Source organism: Salvia splendens, chromosome 2, assembly GCF_004379255.2.
Source record: "Salvia splendens isolate huo1 chromosome 2, SspV2, whole genome shotgun sequence".
In the NCBI taxonomy this organism is placed as follows: domain Eukaryota; kingdom Viridiplantae; phylum Streptophyta; class Magnoliopsida; order Lamiales; family Lamiaceae; genus Salvia; species Salvia splendens.
Window position 1 is genome coordinate 1,288,847 of NC_056033.1, and position 21,747 is coordinate 1,310,593.

The 21,747-nt window shown below is 37.9% G+C and overlaps 6 protein-coding genes and 2 pseudogenes across 7 annotated transcripts; 4 read left to right on the plus strand and 4 right to left on the minus strand.

Moving 5' to 3' along the window:
• Positions 1-73: 73 nt before the first annotated feature.
• Positions 74-1,592, minus strand: LOC121782238 (probable ribosome biogenesis protein RLP24). Its single transcript, XM_042179996.1, has 5 exons — positions 1,517-1,592; positions 1,292-1,401; positions 771-884; positions 558-694; positions 74-479 (listed from the first exon to the last, which is right to left on the minus strand). The coding sequence occupies exons 2-5, from the start codon at positions 1,370-1,372 to the stop codon at positions 311-313; spliced, it is 501 nt and encodes a 166-aa protein (XP_042035930.1). The 5' UTR covers positions 1,373-1,401; positions 1,517-1,592; the 3' UTR covers positions 74-310.
• A 3,056-nt stretch (positions 1,593-4,648) lies between these two features.
• LOC121793109 lies at positions 4,649-5,218 on the minus strand (annotated as a pseudogene).
• Positions 5,219-8,357: 3,139 nt separating this feature from the next.
• Positions 8,358-10,491, plus strand: LOC121782249. 2 transcript variants are annotated; one of them, XR_006046284.1, is made up of 5 exons: positions 8,358-8,509; positions 8,600-8,952; positions 9,718-9,888; positions 10,160-10,218; positions 10,317-10,491. XR_006046284.1 is itself a non-coding variant. In XM_042180006.1 (4 exons), exons 1-3 carry the CDS (start codon positions 8,395-8,397, stop codon positions 9,883-9,885), a joined length of 636 nt encoding a protein of 211 aa, XP_042035940.1. In that variant the 5' UTR covers positions 8,358-8,394; the 3' UTR covers positions 9,886-9,888; positions 10,160-10,491. The 2 variants fall into 2 exon arrangements, 1 of the variants encoding a protein (XP_042035940.1); XM_042180006.1 differs by having other exon boundaries at positions 10,160-10,491.
• Positions 10,492-11,467: 976 nt separating this feature from the next.
• Positions 11,468-11,971, plus strand: LOC121793110 (plastocyanin-like). Its single transcript, XM_042191300.1, has one exon. It carries the CDS (start codon positions 11,468-11,470, stop codon positions 11,969-11,971), a length of 504 nt encoding a protein of 167 aa, XP_042047234.1.
• A 307-nt stretch (positions 11,972-12,278) lies between these two features.
• On the minus strand, positions 12,279-14,601 carry LOC121793111 (annotated as a pseudogene).
• A 680-nt stretch (positions 14,602-15,281) lies between these two features.
• Positions 15,282-18,002, plus strand: LOC121782266 (thioredoxin-like protein CDSP32, chloroplastic). Its single transcript, XM_042180029.1, has 2 exons — positions 15,282-15,826; positions 17,420-18,002. Exons 1-2 carry the CDS (start codon positions 15,284-15,286, stop codon positions 17,879-17,881), a joined length of 1,005 nt encoding a protein of 334 aa, XP_042035963.1. The 5' UTR covers positions 15,282-15,283; the 3' UTR covers positions 17,882-18,002.
• Positions 18,003-18,210: 208 nt separating this feature from the next.
• On the plus strand, positions 18,211-19,629 carry LOC121782275. The gene is made up of 2 exons (XM_042180038.1): positions 18,211-18,738; positions 19,380-19,629. Exons 1-2 carry the CDS (start codon positions 18,633-18,635, stop codon positions 19,517-19,519), a joined length of 246 nt encoding a protein of 81 aa, XP_042035972.1. The 5' UTR covers positions 18,211-18,632; the 3' UTR covers positions 19,520-19,629.
• LOC121782259 (pentatricopeptide repeat-containing protein At1g20300, mitochondrial-like) lies at positions 19,575-21,594 on the minus strand. Its single transcript, XM_042180020.1, has one exon. It carries the CDS (start codon positions 21,518-21,520, stop codon positions 19,913-19,915), a length of 1,608 nt encoding a protein of 535 aa, XP_042035954.1. The 5' UTR covers positions 21,521-21,594; the 3' UTR covers positions 19,575-19,912.
• Between the last annotated feature and the right edge of the window lie 153 nt (positions 21,595-21,747).

The following is a 21,747-nucleotide window of genomic DNA, read 5'->3' on the forward strand; positions in this document are numbered from 1 at the left end:
AATTGTAAACCTGAACGCAAGAATATGTTTTGTTTGTTTACAACTTCCTTTCATAAGCATGCGGACCATCAAGTTCAGAAAAACACCAAAACAAATATTCATAAAAGGGACAAACATATCACAAAACTTGCAGTGAGTTCAAGGAGATACAGAAAACAAGACATTGTCAAAGTAACGAACAAGATGAATTCCAATTTAAATAAGTTGTAATGTCGAATGACTCATTTCTATTGATATGAACCTTAATGAATACATCTTCGAGTACCATGAACCTCATTTAATTGTGAACAAAAGTGAAGGTGGGCCAAACTCACTCCTCCATACGATTTCCCACCGTCTCCGGTTTGGAAACCTTGACCTTGATAGGTAAGGTGAGTGAGGGATCTCGTAGAAGAGCACCTGGAGCTTTGACCATTGAAATGCTCTGTTCCAGTTCCCTTGCTGCCTCCCTCTGCAACTGGGACTTCTTCGGCTTCATTCTGTCCAGTTTCACAAGGCAAGTAAGTAGCTAGTAACACGAGTTTATCAAGGTCATAATATTGGAATAAAATGTTAACCTCTTAGCAATGTGTCTGGCCTCTCTGTCAACTCTGACTTTGTCGATTTTCTTGATGGCCTTGAGAGTGTTCTCAGTCACATTCCTATCGTATCTCTCAGGTCTATTCCGCTTCCTCTCAAACTCAAACGTAGAATCCTTTTCGATGGACATCATGGGGTCAGTAACAAAAATAAATACTAGAGTGCTAGAAGATCCATAAAAGAATGTTTACCTGTGTCATGTCCTTCCCGTGCAACCGTCTGTAAGCCTTGGTCCATTTTACTTTGCGGGGATTCCTCTTCATTTTGAAGTTCTTATGGCATTTAGATCGACAAAATCTAAAGATCTGCAACCAAAATGATAAGGATTCATACACTACAAGTCTACAACTATAGTATAACACAATGGAATCATCTAATCAGCATTATTTAGATCAACATCAACACATTATACACTACAACGATTTTTCACTCAACTGAAAATGTAAGACATGAATGAACAAGTTCGATAGAAAAACAATCGAGCTATCAATTAAAAAAAAACACAATTAATCCATTTTTCCTTTTCTCTTCACCCAATTTTATTAAGCAATCTTCATTAAAGTGCAATTAACAACATAAGCAACTCAAGAGAGTATAAGGCATCTAATTCGTCTATTAGGTTTATACACAACTAACAAAATTGAAGAAACTAGCGGGAAAAAGTAATTGGAAATCAAGAGGAATAAAGTTCCGCAACAGGAAAAGCTCTTACCTTCGCATCATTACGAACATACTGAATCCCATGGCCCGGGTAAACTGTAGAAGAACAGAACCAGCATTTTTCCAACCTCATATTTGTCCTGTTGCCCTAATTATCCCACACTACAGAAAAAAATCATTAAACAGAGCTTGAGATTAACAATAACATCATCAAATTGAAAACGCGGATTGTAAAGGAAGATGAAAAATCGGAGTTCGATTAAAAGGAGAAGCAAACCTGGCGGCGGGAATTTGAGGAGAGGAGACTGAAGGGCTGAAGAAGAGGTTAAATCGAAAAGATGATTCTCGTATAATAGCGACTTTAAAAAACGCTATGGAAAAGGAAGTAAGGGATAAATAGGGATGGAAGGATATTATTTGATTAAAATTTAATCTAATTGAATATATTAAAATAACATGTCCAACTACATAAAATAATCTTTAGTTTGTAAATCTTTTAATTTCCTTTTCCAAATAGGATGAAGACTTATTACGCCTGCAAATAGCCCTTCATGTGTCTAGTTTTTCCTCATATTTTCTTCATCTTAGATCTTGCTATAGGTATATATTTGAGCACAACTTTGTCTAGCGATATTTGGCTATTGTATCCTCCTTTGTCCCAATGCCGATGACTGATGAGGCGAAGTAGCAATGGGTTATGTGCTTAAGCTTGATTGTTTTAATCATGTGGGGGAATTTATATATACTTTGCATTCTTCTCTTAGTATTGCCTCCGCATAGGAGTGGAGCCAGAAATTCGTAGGGACGGGGGCAAATTTATTTATGAAGAAAATTTTAAAACTTGAGGAGGGGCATTTACTGAAAAATTAAAAGAAATAAATTATATGATTAGCAATATATATATATAGGGGAGAAAATATGAGGTGGGGCAAATGCCCCTCCTAATGCATGAATAGATCCGCCACTGCCTCCGCATGTTTATATACAACAACTGCACGTTCGAGAAGATTCCATTAAGTCCTCAAACCCTAACACCTCTATTGTGATGGACCTCAAATTCAAGAGAAGGGTAGACTTTAGTCATCTCCGTTACAACAATGCCAATATTACTTTGTATTGTGTCTCCTGCCAAAGTTTCTCCGTCCTCAGCTACTGTGTCGTCCCTGGATTCATCCAAGGCGATAAGAAGATGTCCTATCGGGAGGGGATAGTGGTGCCTCGTGGACCGTCGAGGGATGACGTGCAACGGAGGATTGCCCAAGGGTCAATGATGGAGTTGAGGGTTGAGTTTAAAGCAAGTGAGAAGGCAGTTATTGTAGTTATTGTAGGAAGTCGACGAAAGTGGCGGCGACGGCAAATTTTCTTCTTAATGGCTCTGGCCAGGTTTCGAAGGTCCATTGAATTTTTTTATTTTTTTATTTTTTCTTTCATTCATATTGCTTTTAGTTTCCAGATTTAATTTGTTGTTTTAGTTCAGTTCGTTTGATTTATGTTTTGGTTTCGTTCGATTCATAAAATATATACTCCCTCCATTTCTTCATAGTTGAGGCAAAACTTTTCGGCACGGAGTTTAAGAAAGAGATGTTGAATGTGTTAAATAAATAGATAAAAAAGTAAGAAAGGGAAAAAGTAGAGAGAATAAAGTAGAAAGTGAATAAAATAGAGAGAGTAAAGTAAGAAAGAGAAAAAAATTACTATATAGAGAAATGATTCAACTTTGAGGAAACTTCATAAAATGAAAAAATGACTCAACTACGGAGAAACGGAGAGAGTACTTACTAGCAATATTTGTTTGAGCAATTTGTAATTTAAAAATATTATATGCCATACTTTTGATTCTTTGAATTCAAAAATTCGCATTGATTGATTTTTAACTTATAAAATGACAATTTATTATAAAAAGTTTTTATAACCTCTAATTTGGTGCAACAAACTCTTGATAATGGTACAAAATTCAAATAAAGCATACAGAATTAAAATAAAAAAGTTCCTTGTTCGGTTAATTTTTTGAGAAGCATATATATATATATATATATATATATATATATATAGGGTAGTGATCAAGATATAACTAATCTTAAGTGTATAACTAGAGAACAAATCTCAGCCACACATCTTAATGGAACAAATATTTTTTATATTAATTATATAAAATAGACTAAGGGTATTTTTGTAAATTACATTATGAAATTACAATATGAAATTACGCTGCCGTCGTTGATCGTGATGAGCTCCTTGATCTCCTCGATGCTGCTGTAGTAATCCTGCGGATTATCGTTGAAGCAGGCGTAATTCGAAGAGGAAGTGGAGGTGCCGGCGTCGTTGAAGAAGAGGTTTTGGTGGTGATCGTCAATTCCTTGGAAGGAGAAGCTCTGGTGGCTGATATGGCTGCCATCGGAGGAGCTGCAGCTGCCTTGATCAAGCGCCAGCACATTATTGGGGTTGGTGTAGGCATCACACAGTGGGGGTGTTTGTGCATGGATTCTCCGATATCTTAATACAGTAATTAGGTCTTGATCACTTTCTAGTGTTGGAGCTGCTATAGTCATATCATATCGCTTTTCGTTTGATCTTGAAAGACGAAGTTTATTTCATTTTCGATCTTCTATTTCTTCTCACAATGTGAAAAAAGTACTCTCTTTTCCATTACAACTTTAGAATTACAGAAATATTGTTTAAATTCGTCGAGAATTCAATTAAATTTTACTTTTGTCATTGTAAATCGAAAACAACATGGATTAAAAATTACTTCGCTCTTGTTCACAAAACACATCACTCTTATTCTGATTTTACTTCACTCTTGTTCACAAAACACATCACTCTTATTCTGATTTTACTTCACTCTTGTTCACAAAACACTTCACTCTTGTTCAGAAAACACTTCACTCTTGTTCACAAAACACATCACTCTTATTCTGATTTTACTTCACTCTTGTTCACAAAACACATCACTCTTATTCTGATTTTACTTCACTCTTGTTCACAAAACACATCACTCTTATTCTGATTTTACTTCACTCTTGTTCACAAAACACTTCACTCTTGTTCAGAAAACACTTCACTCTTGTTCACAAAACACATCACTCTTATTCTGATTTTACTTCACTCTTGTTCACAAAACACATCACTCTTATTCTGATTTTACTTCACTCTTGTTCACAAAACACATCACTCTTGTTCATAAAACACTTCACTCTTGTTCAGAAAACACTTCACTCTTGTTTACAAAACACATCACTCTTATTCTGATTTTACTTCACTCTTATTCTGATTTTACTTCACTCTTGTTCACAAAACACATCACTCTTATTCTGATTTTACTTCACTCTTGTTCACAAAACACATCACTCTTACTCTGATTTTACTTCACTCTTGTTCACAAAAGACATCACTCTTATTTTGATTTTACTGTTCACAAAAGAGTGAAGTAAAATCACATCCACAAGTAACCTTCCTTATTCATTCTGCAAATTACTTGCTTTTTACAGAGAGGAGGAGCAACCAAAGATTTGAGCCTCAAAACATTATACAAGCAATATAAGCACTGCCAAACTTCACATTTTATCAATTCATCAACACAACTTAGCCACGTATGAGATATTCCCCTTCTTTCTGAAGCATTTACAGTACAGTACAACATCCTCGGTGGCCTTCTTCCTGATGGCGGCGGCGGAGAGGTCCTGGTGGCAGTACTCGGGGACGCAGTCGGGGACGTTGAGGCGGGCGGTGGGGCCGCGGAGGAGGAGATGGCGGTGTCGTATGCGCGGGCGGTGGCGACGTGGGAGGAGTAGGAGCCCAGCCAGATTCTGGAGCGCTTGTTGGGCTCCCTGATCTCCGCCACCCATTTCCCCCACTTGCGCATCTGAATCCCGCGGTATGGCTTCTTCTCCGCCGCCTGCTTCCGCTTGCTCAGATTCTCGGAGCTCAACGAAGAATTCGTTCTCAAACGAATTGAATTTGTGAATTTGCCAATGACATTATTTTAGCTGCAATGACAATTATACCCCCGCCTTGTTATTGTGGAGTAAATTTGTGATTGAGGGAATTAATTTCTCCTTAAATTAGAAAATTACATGTATTAATACTAGCCCTTGATTTTCTTGATCTTGTGGCTATGATTTGTTCTCTAGTTATATGGTTAAGAGGTGTTTGCCATAGATCATGACCATATATATATATATATATATATATATATATATATATATATATATTTATATATTTAAATGAAGAGTAGTAGTTTGAAATAGTGTTCCTATGTATATATGATTTGTTTGTGAGGCAGTTTGCATGAAAAAAAAAAAAAAGTTTTGAACATAGTTCACAATCATGAAATGGTGAATCCCTCGCTCAAAGAACCTCACATCCTAGCCTGAAAGAGTAGTGAGAAGGTAACACAATCATCTCTATTTATTACTCAAGAAAATGATAAAACTCAAACACTACTAATGCAAGGATTTATATAAGATTTTGTATTCAATTACTACCTCCTTAGAACATCTCAAAGACAAGGTATTATTGGAGAGGTAAAGAGAAATAAATATTTATCTCATTCTCCCATGAAAATGGTGTATTTGAGAAGGCCGTCAATTTTGTTTGCCTTTTTTTGAATTTATCTTCTTCGCTTGTAGTTCATTAAGAGCATCCACAATAGCGCCTAGCGCACCGCCTAGCCGAGCGCCGGCGCTAGGCGGTGCGTTAGGCGATCTATTGCAGCCGCCTAGCGGATTTCGCGAAAAAAAACTGCCTAGCGCTCGGCGGTTCCGCGGCGCTGGGCGATCCGCTCGGCGCTATTGCAGCGCCCGGATCGCCCAGCGCACCGCCTAACGCGAAATTTAATTTTTTTTCCCGAAACACTATATATACGCGTTTTGCTCGTCATTTTCATTCGCACCACTTGTTTTAACGAGTATTCTCTCTATCTTAATTTCTGTACAAGATCAACAACGGGAAATTATTGTATTTTTTTAAATTAATGTATTTTTTTAAATTATTGTACTTTTTAAAATTTTAATAGTATTATTAAATTTTTCCCGTATATGTCTCGTAAATTAAATTTCGTATATTGTGTGATTGTTAATTATTTCATTTTGTATATATTTGTTAATAGTGATGTGAATATTATGTGGCTAGGCTATGGTTGGGCTATTTGCTTGTTTCGATGATGTGGCAGGAGGATTTTTAGTGCTGATGATGTGACAGTGGCTAGGTTATGGCTGAGCTATTGCTGGGCTATTCCTATTGTGGATGGCCTAAGGTTCTCCATGGAAGATAGGTAGATGAGTAATTAACATGGGAATCTTTGTCTGAAGATAAAACCAAACATTAAAAGCACACGACCCCATCCTCTATTCTTGCAATTTATTGCTGAGATTCTCTTTTAATTTATTGCAATCGTAGTTATCGAAGAGCGCAACTCTATTTGAAGCCACTTCACTCATTTACTACGCTCAATTAACCCTACATATACTCTCGTTGCAGCAAGATCTGCCCCTCCGTTGCCAACTGTGCTACGCTGTATACTCTCAATTTCACATGAAGTCGTTGGTTCCTCAAATAAATTACTCAATAAAGGAAGTGTTTGGTAAACTAAAACAATCAGTAATCAAGCTATTTGGATTTTGGACTTCTAAGTTACTACTAGTATTTAAATATTTCAACTGAGTTCTTTCTTTCTTTCTTTTATTTTATTTTATTTTATTTTATTTTATTTTATTTTTTTGGTAATAAGAGTTTCATACTCAGGACACTCAAATCTTGATGCATATATACTGGAGTAGTATATATTTACATATGTGCTTGTCGTGTAAACTACCACAAATTAAAATGTAATCCTTATTAAACTTCTCTGTTATATTTCGATTGATTTATTAAGTCATGTTTTGGTATTTTACACATACATATATGCATATAGATTTTTAAGAACAAATAATTGGATATTAGCTATAGACGTAGTCCAACTCTTAAAAAGTAGAAATGAAAACAAAACATAAATAATTAAATTAAAAGGCTTTTGCTTACGAAGTAGAACTGCGTGTTTCCAAATTTGCTGATCGTAAATATCAAATACATTTCCAAAAAGATAACGATGTGATAAATGAATAATATTATTAGATAGACTAAGTGCACAAAGAGTAGTTGTTAGTATACTACTATATCATGGTAAAAAGGAAACTAATTAACCAGTAGAAAGTAAAAAAAACAGATTAATCTGACTCATAACATAACCAAATCATAGCATTAGCATATGTGGATTCTTAACATGAACATGAAAAAAACAATCAAGAATTTCATTAATATTAGCTAAAAAACAAACCTGTAAAGCTTGCAGTGGTGTTGCCACAATATGATAGTACATGAAACAAGCAGAAAGATATTGGCACGGCTCAATCAGACATGGCGTGTCACCGTATCTGAGTGAACCGAGCCAACATCATACCGACTGTTTCAACGTTTTTTTTTCTCTGCAGAAACACTAGCTATCTTGCTCTCATTATATGCCCTCTTCTTTTCTGTTAAGAGAATTGAGAAGTGGTATTGATTCAGTGGGTTTTAAAGAAGAAAAAGAGGAGAAGGGTTACAATTTTGTTGTGAGTGAGTGCTTTTAAAATCCAAGAAAGAGGACCAGTGCCATTAATGGCAACAGATGACCCATAAATACATTACATTCCTCTCTCTGCATTCAATTTGTGCTCTACATTTATTTCTATATGCATGCGATCTCATCATTAAGTATCTATTATATACATCTAATTTGCTTTGTCATTACCAAATTGCAGTAGCCCAAATCAACCTTCTGTTTTAATATTGTACAATGCAAGAAATGATCTATTCTATGCTAGAAATCAGTAATTAATTCACAATGATCTTTTACTTATTCAAATGCTTAGAGATCAAATCTCTAACCTCATTCTTAACGAAAAAGATACTATTGAATTACCACCCAATCATATTAGTTTGGGAGAATTAAATAAACCCAACTTCAATTTATATGCATTCAAACTCTAAACAATTCTTAGCCCAATATGATGACCTATGCAATTAGTTAGCCCAACCCAATAAAGAAAAACAATAAAAAAAAAGAAGAAAAATAGAAATAATAATATTGTGTTTCAGTTTGTTTTCTTTCCGATGCAATTCACCTAGCTCAGCTGAATAATGGAAACTACCGCCATCACCATTACCGGCGCCGGCTCTCTACGGCTGTTCTCTCCTTTCAAAACCAAACAACCTTCTTTCCGTCGGCTCCACCGATGCTCAATTTCCCCCAAGAGTAAGCTTCCTTTTCCCCCCTCTCTCAAGCCTTAAGTTTGTTTTCATATTTCCCGATTTCAACCCTTTTTTTGCTTCTGCTATTTCACAGATGGTAATAATAGCGACGGAAAACTCAACAGGGAAAGCGATCTCAATTCCGATTCAGCCCTCGCCCCAATTTTAAGAAACGGAACTCTCTCCAACGATGATGCGATGGCGCTGGTGCTTAGTGCCGCAAACGTGGGCGGGTGGACGACCGGGTCGGGTATGGAAGGCCCGCCCGTTCCCGCCGGTTCAGATTCTGATTCCGTTACGGAGCGTGTGTCCACTTTCCCCTGGTCGCTCTTCACCAAATCCCCTCGGCGTCGGATGCGCGTGGCCTTCACTTGCAACGTCTGCGGCCAGCGCACCACTCGCGCCATCAATCCTCATGCCTACACCGACGGCACCGTATTCGTTCAGGTAATGCCTGTGATTATTACTCCGTATTTTGGTTATGAGATTGGAAATAGTCAGTGTCATCTTTGTGTCCACAGAATTGGTTGATGAATATTTCATCTTGATGCCGAAATAATTAAATAATTATTCAGATGTATATTGCATATTGTTGATAATCGATCAAGATTCAAGTGCAATAAATTAGGGGAAAAAACTGGTCATTATCCTCATTCCTCAGCCATTGTATTTTGTTGTTTTTGAGGGAAAATTGGTACAGGGCTATTTGTTTGTGAAAGATTGTGTTTTTGGGAAAGTGATATTCTACTTTGAGAATTCTTAAACATAGATCGTGCTTGTATCTGACTATCTGTAGCTATAAAAAAACTATGAATTTGGAGTCTTAAGGTTCTGGCATTTTTACTTGGCAAATCGAAAGTAAACTTCTATGATTCTTTGTTCTGTGTAAAGAAGTGTGCTGAATTCTTTTAAATGCTATATCTAAATGGTTGAGGTGTAAAGTGTTACATGTTGTTGGCGACGAATAAGGAGTGATAGAAAACCTCTTGGTGGTTTTAAATTCTTGCCATTATTTTAGCTTTGTAGAAGTTGAATATGAAATTTAAGATTTGTAAATCTTCTGAATACTAAGCTAAGCTAAAAGCATATGAGCTGTACACCAGTGAAGAGTCTCAAGTATTGTTAGAACTTTTTTTGTGAATGTATGTTTATGTTTATGCATCAATCAAATATTGTATGGAGCAAAATAATGAGGGTCATTTTGTCTGTCAGTGTTGTGGTTGCAATGTTTTTCATAAGCTGGTGGACCATTTGAATCTATTCCATGAGATGAAGTGCTACGTGAATTCGAGTTTCAATCCAAATCCAAATGATAACATGAACATCAAATATCTGGACATGGACGAGGACAGCACCGACAATACTTTTCCGCCTTTCTGAAAGGTCAGAAATGCTATAGTGAAACTTTTCATTTGTATGGCTGTACATATTTTTTCACATCATTGTTCATGTAATGTAAATAGAGATGTTATCGTTGTTGATATTTGAATCAGATAGATCTGTAATGGCATAATCTGTACATTTACGATATGATGGCCGATCATATCTGAACCAAAGTAGAATGAGATACTTTACTCTTTGTTGGTGATTCCTTATGTTTATTAATGTAGAACAGCACAGCCTTTTCTTATACTAGTGTCTTTGTTCGTATAAGGAACGCCCTGAGACATTATTAGAAAGCTTCACCTCTTGGATTCAAGTTGCAAGAGTCAGGTATTTCTATAACCTATTATATGCATGTTATATTGATGGTTATAGGTATGTATGCCTCTGCTAATTCTACTTTTTGTATGTGAACTAATTACTCTTAGATTCTGTTTCGAACCATGGAATTGAGAGTGTGGACTTGGAATTGGAGTTTTTCATTTCAAATCCGTTGTTTGGTAACGCCAAAATGTTTGAAATTTAGAATTGAACTACTGTAACACCCATGCGATACACATACCTTATATGTGTTCATATTCTAGCCAACTCACTTCATTTCAAGCACTTTTGTTGGGCTCTGGATAATTTTAGGTTTGGGTCAGTCGTGCTCTAGGCTGGATTTCTTTTGTTTGAAGTTTTCGGCCCTAATGCCAATTTTTCGGGTTTCAGGCTTCGGGCTTTGGGCTTTGGGCTATAGCGTATCATGCTAGAAAGTTCGAACAAAAAATTAGGATGTATTACTAATTTTCTGATATTCGTATTGTTTGACAAATAGGTAGTGATTTTTCAATAAACTATCATGAAGGCTTTTTTTCATAAAAAAATACTACTAGTATTTCATTTTTCATGCATTTTCGTACCAAGCGTTGGTGCAAAACAATAGGGTTATAAAACCATAATAACAACTTCCAGATATGAAATCGACACATATTTGATAGTAGCAAATCTTTTTTTCAATTTTAAAAGTCTCGAAAGACAAATATTTAAAACAAAAATCCAATATGAAATTCAAAAGAAGAAATTTTGAAAATTAGATAATTAGGAAATATTTACTTAATTGGTGATTCTCTTGAGATAGCCTTATCGAACTACCTAAGAAATAATGATAATCTTAACATTGTCTTTAAATTTAATATTTTATCGAGCCTATTTTTTAGCGTTTGAGGAGCTTATCGTTTTTAATTACTTTTTCTGAATATAGTTTTCTACAGATATGAAATTATGAATTTTTGTGGCCTCTAATTTAATATTGTACTTGCAATCATCTGCCCATTGAAGTACATTATGGATATGGTTGTACTACACTAGTTGATTTCATTCTACATTTTCCTTATTGTTTGTTTTCTCTTATTAATAACTTCCAAAAAAATAAATCTTTATTCAATATTCCAAAACGAATTACTTGTGTTTGATTTGATTATTGATCCAACAAACACACACCACACAAAATCTAGCCTAAACATGACCAATTTTTCTATTCCTACATATAAACTCCACTTGGTTTTCTCATTTTCCTATTGCTACACAATTCTTAAATATGGCTACTATCACCTCGCCACTTACTCACATGATGACCTCATGCCTGAGCCCTAAACTTTCACACCCGACCCCCAAAGCCACCGCCACGAGACTGGTTGCTGCTAGAGCACCGAAGCTCGTGGTGAGAGCCTTTGCAAAGGGCCTGGCGGCGGCCACAGCGGCACTCGCAGTAAGTGCAGCTGTAGCCGGCAACGCCATGGCCATTCAGATCACTCTTGGCAGTGACGACGGGGGGCTAGTTTTTGCCCCCCAAAACTTTGAAGTGGCAGCGGGTGAAAAGATTATCTTCTTCAACAACGCTGGATACCCGCACAACGTGGTGTTCGACGAAGACGAAGTTCCGGCGGGGGTCGACGCGACAAAGATATCGATGCCGGAAGAGGAGCTGCTGAATGCGAAAGGAGATACATACGAAGTCACTTTGACAGAGAAAGGGACGTACTCTTTCTACTGCGCTCCTCATCAAGGAGCTGGTATGGTTGGAAAAGTTACTGTCAAGTAACTCCTTCAATGTTAGTTTAGCTCATGTAATAATTTTTTTACTCGAACCAATATGCTATTTGATTTATATACAGAGTAATCAAGAATTTGTTTTTATTAAAGAAATTGCAAAATGAAATGATATTTTGTTACAAATTTTGATACTAGACTATTCCACAAAAGTAGTGTTGTAATATTTGGTGACCATTTTCGACTCGCTTTTTCGTGTATTATCTCCATAAGATCTCGTTTGGTTAACAAGATCAATGACTGGTGTGCTATACTGTATAGCCTTCTCGGAATCTTTTATCGATTTTCCATTTCGCTTCTCAAGCTTTGAAGCTTAATGGTTTTGATTTTCCAGCATCCCTTGATTCTGGAAAGGTCTCAAACCCGGGCCGAGAACTGATGTTTCCATCGCCATCGATGCGCACTGGATATTTGAGAATATGACCTTGCAACGACATGAACTTTTCAGCCGTGAATCTCCTCCAGTTATCTTCCGCAATTGTATTAACATAGTCGACACATTCCCGCTCGCTGGCTTCCTTGAAGCAAGGATGGATCTTCGCCAAATGCTCCGCCCACAGCGACATTCTGTACCCATACACCTGCATGCATGCTTCTGCTTAGTAAAATACGCGGATAGAGAATGAGTGAGAGAGAGCGAGAGAGAGGTGCATGCATGAGACCTGGCCGCGTGGATGGTACTTCTTCTTGGCCCATGTGTGGTGTGGCTGATACGCTCCCATGGCAATCTCCGTGTCTCTTGAACCGGCCATGGAGCGTTGGTTGATGTTGGCTGAACTGATTATTACATACTCATCGTCCACTGTCATTCCCTTGGCGTGGACGTATATCATGAACCGGCCTGATTTTGCCTTCCTTGTGCCCGTGCATTCCTGCATCCGTCATTGCTATCTCTACATTCAATTCAACCCAAGTACTGGTGAAAGGAGTTCAAACACTTACTGCGTTTGGAAGCGATGAGGCCTCGCTTGACGATTTCTTCTGATACTCCTCGCGGTTGCCCAGACAGTAGAAGTTGAGATAGTCTGTTGGATGAGCGTTCACCCGATTTGCCGACTTTATTTCTTTAGCAATGAGCTCGTACATCATTTGCATCGTCCGTGCCTACATCACCCTCACCAGTAAACACACGAAGAACAAGAGAAGTGTGAAACAATATATAAGTGTTTCACAACTCTAATCTGTGCACGCTTGGTCTAAAACGAACAATATTAAACTAATATATAGTCGACGGTCCTAGGAACACCCTCTGGCCACATTGGAAAAAGTGAATGGATTAGTTAACCTGCCAGTAAAGGATTTCTTGAACAGAACCTCTGGCCACATTGGAATAACAATGTAAACTCTGAAATTCTCTTTGGCCCTTATTTTGCTCACTATTTTCAATGCTATTTCCATTGGGATTAAATTATCAGCCCCTACAAAAAACACACATATATAAGTACTAGTTTAAGATAACTAATTGAAGTAAAAAAACTGGAGAAATGAATGAACCTGCATGTTTGTAGGCATAAGATGAGCCAAGGAAATATTGGTTTTCAATGTAAATGAAGTGTTGAGCAGATCTAATTGCTTGAATATAAGCCATTTGAATGCTTCTATCAATCACCAGATTTTTAGCACAAACCAGTTTCTGAAGAATCAAAATTCATCATCATTCACAAATCTCACTACCAACATCTCATACACAAAAAAAACTTATTCAAGATTCACAATTTTTTACTTGCTTTTCAGCTGCATACACACTCTTGGGGAATCCCTTGAGCGATCCGGAAAATCTGTGGACATCATCATTAGTTTGAACAAAAACAAAAGGGAAAAACAAAGACGAAGACGATTAATAGCCTAACCTGAACATGGCAGTTATCAGGATCATTTTCCTCATAAACCCACAACAAAGGATGATCATTTGGGATGTTCATGGAAGGACTATTGATCCATGAGATTTTGTGGATCTTGATGAGAGCATCATGCCAGCGCGAAAATCGGGTCAGCTTCTGACCGATCTCGTTCCATTTAGTGGCTTTCTTCCATCGCTGCTCGAAATTGGTGAGGATGTCGTAAGCAGCCGGGCCTTCTATCTTGCAGTGTAGATCGTGCCACGGCTGTCTTGGACCCTTAGTTCCTGTCTATCATAAGTGTAAATACAAATGCACCCCATTGGTCAGACTAGTGAAGAAATTAGAGAGAAAGAGCAGGTTCTAACGCCGAATGTGGGATTATGATAGTCGCCACGGAACACGGTTTTGAGATCACGATAGAATGTTGTTTCTATTCGTAGTTTGTGTATTCTCATCAATCGTTGTTGTAATGTTGTGTGGTTACCTGTTAAAAGAACAGAGCTAATACCCCCACCAAATACACTTCCTAATTAAATCCTTCGAAAAAAAGGAGAAACGAGAGGGAAGGTGAAGAACGTACCCAAGGTCTGATGCTGAAAACTGCAGCCCTCCTGGTCTCTGAACTGAAACATTATCTGCCTGCATGAAATCAATCACACACCATCAAAATTGTGATGAAGAGAGAGAAGAAGGGTTGATGTATTAAGTATAGTTTATATGATTATTGATTTATTTCCACATATGCAACAGCAAGAAACAGGACACTGCCTTCAGTGGCCATTGAAAACAGAGTTGTAAGGACTTAACAAGCATAGAAGTCATATCTTGTCCAAATAATTTAAAATTAGATTCAGATTATTCTTGTGTCAACTGTCCACTCATAACGTATCGAATAGAGAGGTGGCTCATTTACTTTAAAATGCTAATGGGCTTTGTTGAATTTAATGGAAATGCTGTTGGGATCCCTCAATTATAGTTTTTGGGTCACTTAAACAAGTAAAATATTGGGCTGAAAAGCCCAAACTAGGAAAATTAGATTTTGTTTTAGTTAATTACAAATGCTTGTGAGATGAATTGATCAACTAAGTCCCTGAAGTGGATATTATTTAATTTCTATTTAATCCATGGATTTGATTAATTGCATAATTAGTATAGTTATCTGAATTTAGTTTAGAATTACAATCGCTCAATAGTAGAATTTAGAGTTAAGTGATTCACTAATGGTCGAATTAAGCTTAATCGACCTTCTATTTCAGAAAACTATTTTAGTATATATTTAAAAATTCATTTTGATTTTGACTTAACACTTGTCAGACACTCAGAGTTAGGTATATATTTGAAAATCCTCAATAATAAAACAAACCGTGGAGAAAAAATCTAGCAAAGGTATGTAGTGAGAATATCAGAGATATGTGGCTAGCATAAGGTCTCCACCCATCACCACATGGATAAAATTATCTAACATGTCACCAATAATTTCATCCCTCAAATCTTCTCCCATTCCCCACACTCATCAAATCTTCTCCCAACTCCAAAAATCTCCATTTTTACATCCCCAATCCATGGCTTCCATGGCTACATTCACAAACTTCTTACCCAAACAAACACCATACCTCCCTCCCATCTCCAAACCAACCCCTCTCAACTTCAACCACCTCCCAACACCAAAGGAAAACCACCTCATCCAAAAACTCTACACCACCACTACCCGCCGCGCCAACGTCGTCGCCAAATCTTCCGCTGCCGCTGCGGGTGTGGAGAAGGTGAGCCGCGACGAGAGGGTCCAGAAGGTCCACAACATCGCGGAATTCGACGAGGCTTTGAAGAAGGCCAAGAATCGCCTCGTGGTGGTGGAGTATGCCGCCAGCGACGTCGAGAACAGTGCCCAGATCTACCCCTTCATGGTGGAGCTCAGCCGAAGCTGCAGCGACGTCGACTTCCTCCTCGTCATGGGCGACGAGTCTGAGGCCACGCGCGCCCTCTGCGCGCGCGAGAAGATCGACCAGGTGCTCATACAAATCCATAGCCTTCTATCCTTAAATCATAACCCTTTTTTTTCTCTGATTAGGTTGGACCATCTAAATTCAAAATTTAGATATACTGCTCAATCAATTATTTTTTAGTTTTACTATTATAGATTTATGTTGGATCAATTGAATTTAGTGATCCACTCTAACTTCATAATAAAAATTTGTAGGATTTTATCCTTAGTTCTGTTTTTTCATTTTAGGTCGTACACGAAAATAGTTTGTTTTGTCATTTTATGTCGATGCATCCTGAAACTATTAGTCAATCAGTTTTCACTTTAAATCTAGATATACTGTCAGTCATACGATCAATTCAAGTAACATGGTAGAAATTCATAGGATTATATCCTGAAACTAATACGTAAAACTTATTTAATAATGAGATATTATTATATTTATTTTATTTTTATTTTTATTTTTTTAATTTATTTAATGTGATAGGAGGAGTTGGATTTTTGTCTAATTAGGCTGGACTTATTCCACTATTAGTTAAAATTTAAAATAGAGATATAATGATAAGTTTCAGTTTAGATATATTGTTGAATTAATTAAATTTAATACACAGACGGCGATCTAAACTTGTTGGCAATTGAAACTAAAAATATAACATATAACTGTCCAACATCGGTGTCAAGAGAAAACTGAAACTAGTATATAAGTCTCATGGGCCCCTCCTCCTATCACCAATTGGTTTTAGGATGGAACCCATAGATTTCTATCATGAGATCAGAGCGGGTCGACGATTGTGGGTCAAATTTAACTGACCCAGCAGTATATCTGGGCCGAAACCGAAAAAATGACTGACCCAACAGTATATCTGGACTTAAAAATTTGGGCCAAGTGGTCCAACCGATCGAAAAAAAAATTGGGCTGATTGTCCAATCGATTAGAAAAAAGTCCAACCCCTCCAAGGTTCACCTACCCCTCCAAGGTTCACCTACCCCTCCAAGGTGAACCCTCCAAGGTTCACCTACCCCTCCAAGGTTCACCTTGAAGGATGGTTCACGTTCACCTTGAAGGATGGTGCACCTTGAAGGATTTGAGGGAGGGTGTTGGCAATTGAAACTAAAAATATAACATATAACTGTCTCACATCGGTGTCAAGAGAAAACTAAAACTAGTATATAAGTCTCATGGGCCCCTCCTCCTATCACCAATTGGTTTTAGGGAGGGTGTTGACAATTGAAACTAAAAATATAACATATAACTGTCTCACATCGGTGTCAAGAGAAAACTAAAACTAGTATATAAGTCTCATGGGCCCCTCCTCCTATCACCAATTGGTTTTAGGGAGGGTGTTGACAATTGAAACTAAAAATATAACATATAACTGTCTCACATCGGTGTCAAGAGAAAACTAAAACTAGTATATAAGTCTCATGGGCACCTCCTCCTATCACCAATTGGTTTTAGGATGGAACCCATGTATATAAGTCTCATGGGCCCCTCCTCCTATCACCAATTGGTTTTAGGATGGAACCCATGAATTTCTATCAAAACTAATAAGTGAGACTTATATAATGGTTTCAGAGATATTAATATATTTATTTATATTTCATTTGCCAAACACAGGTGCCGCACTTCACCTTCTACAAGAGCATGGAGAAGATCCACGAGGAGGAGGCGATCGGTCCCGAGCAACTCGAAGGCGACGTCCTGTACTACGGGGACAGCCACTCGGCGGTGGTGCAGCTCCACTCGAGGGAGGACGTGGAGAAGCTGATCGAGGAGCACAAGAGCGACGGGCAGCTGATCGTGCTGGACGTGGGGCTGAAGCACTGCGGGCCGTGCGTGAAGGTGTACCCGACGGTGATCAAGCTGTCGCGGTCGATGAAGGGATCGGTGGTGTTTGCGCGGATGAACGGCGACGAGAACGACAGCTGCATGCAGTTCTTGAGCGAGATGGAGGTGGTGGAGGTGCCCACCTTCTTGTTTATCAGAGATGGGGTCATTGCGGGTCGGTATGTCGGGTCGGGTAAAGGGGAGCTTATTGGGGAGGTTCTTAGATACCAGGGAGTGAGGGTCACCTATTGATTGATTCAATCTTTGGATGCATACTCAATTCAAATATTTTATAGATGTGGTCAGATGATTATTGTATATCTGGTTTTGATTGAATATTGAATAAATCATAGTTTATAATTCTGATTATAAACCTTATTTATCATTTATATCTAATTAAAATTATATACTTATGAATAAGGAAAAAGCATGTTTTTCACAAAAATATAAAAAAAATTGCAAAAATATAGTACATTTTTGTGGAATCAATGTCAAAATAGTGATGTATCATGGATTGAATTATATAATTTATATTCCTTTCTTTCGTCCACATATAATCATTTCATAGTTTCTTTTTTTTGTATGTCAACGAATAGTTATCACATTTAATTTTTATTATTTTAATAAATAGACTCTACATTTTATTTAGTATATTTTATCATAAAATAGTTTTTATATATATACAAAATTTAAAAGTATAATTCACATTCTATTAACTTTGTCATTTACTTTATATTTCTTGAAATCCGAGTTGATCAAAATAAGACAACTATTGGAGTAATTAATTTTGCAAACGAAGCAACTATTACTACGAATATAGTCTATAGTGATAAATGAAAATGGGCTCGAGCAGATCCGCCAGCCCACTGGCTCATAGTGATAAATGTTTTAAATGGGCTCGAGCAGGTTCGCCAGCCCACTGGTTCAGCAGTAAATCAATTGAAATGTGTGTGTTTGTGTGTGTGTGTGTGTGAGAGAGAGAGAGAGAGAGAGAGAGAGAGAGATGGTTGTAGCGTTGGATTTGCAGGATTTTCTTCTTCGAGCTAGGGTTTTGAAGCTCTACAGACATGCTCTCAGGATTTCGCGGAGAGCTCCTCCTGATTCCAAAGGTAAGCAATGAGGCTGTCCAATCTTTCAAAATTTTCTATTGGTTTAATTTTGTTCAAAATCGATAGCTTTATTTCGTGTAATTTAAAGTTTGATTAGCAGGCTGCGATCCCCTTTTATACTATCTGTCCTATATTTTCGCCTCAACGATCTTGCATTACATGTTATTTTCATAATCATTACAATTACTCGCAATTAATTGGAGATAAGCAAGAAATTGATCATTCAACTTAGTTACCTCATTTGGTTTTTTTATCTTTAAGCCCTTTGGTGATACTAATATTGCAATGCTATTTGATATCGTTGTGGGCCATAGAAATTGGTTGTGAAATCTTGATCAGTTGTGTGAATTCTCTTCATAACTTGACTGTCCTGTTTTTGTTAACTTGAAAACAAAATCAGTGAGAATTGGTTGTAAATAAGTAAAACTCTTTCATTTTTTGGTATAATCTGAGACACTTTTTGAATATAATCTGAGACACCTTTTGAGTTAACTCTTTCATTTTAGTTGCTTATGTTTGGATTAAACTTGTCATCCTGGTAGTAGACCATTTCTAACTCTGATTTGGTGTTCACGGTTTACTGGTTTTCATGTGCTAATTTCTTGTGGTAAAAATGTTCTGAAAATCCTTTTTTGAATCAGATGAAGTGAGACAGATTATCAGACAAGAGGTGGAAAACAATAGGACTTGCAAAGACAAACAGAGGATTAGGTTTTTTATCAGCGACGGACAGGAGAGGCTGAAGCGTTTAGACGAGACCCTTGATATGCAAGGACGATAGCATGAGAGATTCATGTTTGTAATTTGCTTCACTGTGTGTAGTGTACAAGATGTTATTTATACAATGACACAACTTTATTCATTGAAATTACAATCTATTGGAGTTCAAAAGAAATGCGCACACATACATTTATATAAAATGTGGCTGAAAAGTGTTTGGTGCCTAAAGAGTACAATCAGTATCCAGTTGTCTCTTCAACATAGATGCAATAAGCATCAATTCTTTGCAAAATTTAATAACCAATTAAGCCAGCCTAACCAGAGTTTCAAGTAGCTAGCATCTCGACATACCCTTTCGAAGCAACTCTCTTTAGTATAAGATCGTGTGCAATCCAGTTGTTCTTCTGCAGACTGCATGATCAAGCAAGTGGACCAACAGTGATAGGGTCGATCTCTAGAGAGGACGAATGATGAAACCCCTATCAACCATCTTCTCCATTAGTTCTTCGTGCTTCTTCAGCTGACCGGCTTTTCTCAGCTGCTTCATCACCATTTCATACACCTGTGGACTAGGTTTCAAACATTTCTCCTCAATCATCTCCCGAAAATACTTGTAAGCATTGTTCCAATGCCCCATCGAGCAGTACAAGGAAATAAGAATCTTGAATGTATTCACATTAGGCTCCACCCCATTCTCATGCATCTCCTTCCAAAGCTTGATGACCATATCAGTAGACTTTGACTCAGAAAACATCTGCATCAACACATTGTATGTCACTGTGTTGGGCGTGCATTTCACATCCTTCATCCTCACAAACAACCTATGAGCAGCATTGACATCCTGGTCTTTAGCTATGCACCTAAAGATTGGATTGAAGCTTGATGCATTCGTCTCGCACCCTTTCTTGATCATAGAAGTAAGCACCTTCTGCGCCTCCTCTCGATTCTTTTCCTTGCAATGAGTTTCAATCAGAAAGTTGTATGTGATCACATCTGGCTCGCAAGAAAGCCTCTTCATTTGATTATATACTTGCAGCACCTTCTCAGTCCTCCCGGCCTTGACATGAACCCGCATCAAGTTATTGAAAGTGACCGAGTTTGGCTCACACCCGCCATCAATCATTTCGGCAAACACATCGTGTGCACGAGTTACCTGCCCACATCTACACAATGCATCAATCACAATACTGTAAGTATACACAGTAGGCTGAATCTCAGCTTCCTTCATCTCCTTAAAAACCCTCTCAGCTTCAGCAATGTTACCCGCTCGAAACCAGCCGTGTATTAAGCTAGTATACACCACAACATCAAGCTCAAACTTATCCTTCAAAGTATCGAAAAACGCCTGCGCTTCAAACGCCCGGCGTTTCCTGCACAACATCCCAATCACAATCGAGAAAGCCTTCCTATCAGGCTCGCATCCATATTCCTGAATCCTATTAAACGTATGCACCGCCTCTGCAGCCATACCAGCACGAATATACCGCCGAATCAAAATCGAAAATGTTTCAATCGGAATCTTCATATTTTGAGCTTTCATCGAATCAATTAAGCTCCAAGCGACATCGAATTGGCGTACCTTTCCGGAGAGATCGACCATTTCATTGAACAGCTCGAGAGATTGAGAAGGCTCCAGCGCCGGCGCGGCCCAGTTGAAGAAGGCGAGAGTTTGGGGGAAGGGAATACCGTGGCGTGGAGCGCCGCATTTGTCGATCACGTGGCGGACGACGGCGGAAGATACGGATTGAACGGTGGAGATATTCGAAAACTCAAAAGAGAGAGATGGCAGCGCCACATTAGGGTTTACGGGGTTTAAGGCTAAATTGGGGTTCTTGCGGTGGTGGTCTTTGATTAACGAGTAGAAATTTCCGGCGATGAAGTTTTCAGCTGATGAGAGTTCCACGGCGGGGCGTTTTTCCTCGGTATCGCCTCCTGCAACTACGTCGTTTTGAAGCTCGGTCGCGGCGGAGGAAGAGATGTAGAGGTTAATAGTGGTTCTGAAAAGAGGAGAGAAAGCGTGGAGGGTCAAATTTAAGGGTCGCTTTGACTGCGCAATCGCCATTGGAAGCTGCTTCAGCTGGATTAAGGAGAAGTCGAGAGAGAAAGAAGTGAAATTTGGAGTGGGGAGTAATTCTGGAAATTAGGGTTTTAGGGTTTTACAATTTGATAATTATCATATTTGGAATTAACTCTTGCTCCTATTTTCAAACTAGAAAAAATTAATATTAATTTCCTATAAATATTTCAAAAATAATCTTTTTTTTGGATGCCAATGAATAGTAGTTTCAT

Bases quoted from the DNA above. Each gene is read 5' to 3' on its own strand.
- LOC121782238 (XM_042179996.1), bottom strand. From the start codon at position 1,372: ATGAGGTTGGAAAAATGCTGGTTCTGTTCTTCTACAGTTTACCCGGGC. The intron at 885-1,291 runs GTAAGAGCTTTT...TTTTGGTTGCAG, and splicing joins ATGTTCGTAATGATGCGAAG to ATCTTTAGATTTTGTCGATC. The intron at 480-557 runs GTTAACATTTTA...GAAACTGGACAG, and splicing joins GCCAGACACATTGCTAAGAG to AATGAAGCCGAAGAAGTCCC.
- LOC121782249 (XM_042180006.1), top strand. From the start codon at position 8,395: ATGGAAACTACCGCCATCACCATTACCGGCGCCGGCTCTCTACGGCTG. The intron at 8,510-8,599 runs GTAAGCTTCCTT...GCTATTTCACAG, and splicing joins ATGCTCAATTTCCCCCAAGA to ATGGTAATAATAGCGACGGA. The intron at 8,953-9,717 runs GTAATGCCTGTG...TTTGTCTGTCAG, and splicing joins ACGGCACCGTATTCGTTCAG to TGTTGTGGTTGCAATGTTTT.
- LOC121793110 (XM_042191300.1), top strand. From the start codon at position 11,468: ATGGCTACTATCACCTCGCCACTTACTCACATGATGACCTCATGCCTG.
- LOC121782266 (XM_042180029.1), top strand. From the start codon at position 15,284: ATGTCACCAATAATTTCATCCCTCAAATCTTCTCCCATTCCCCACACT. The intron at 15,827-17,419 runs GTGCTCATACAA...TGCCAAACACAG, and splicing joins CGCGCGAGAAGATCGACCAG to GTGCCGCACTTCACCTTCTA.
- LOC121782275 (XM_042180038.1), top strand. From the start codon at position 18,633: ATGGTTGTAGCGTTGGATTTGCAGGATTTTCTTCTTCGAGCTAGGGTT. The intron at 18,739-19,379 runs GTAAGCAATGAG...TTTTTGAATCAG, and splicing joins AGCTCCTCCTGATTCCAAAG to ATGAAGTGAGACAGATTATC.
- LOC121782259 (XM_042180020.1), bottom strand. From the start codon at position 21,520: ATGGCGATTGCGCAGTCAAAGCGACCCTTAAATTTGACCCTCCACGCT.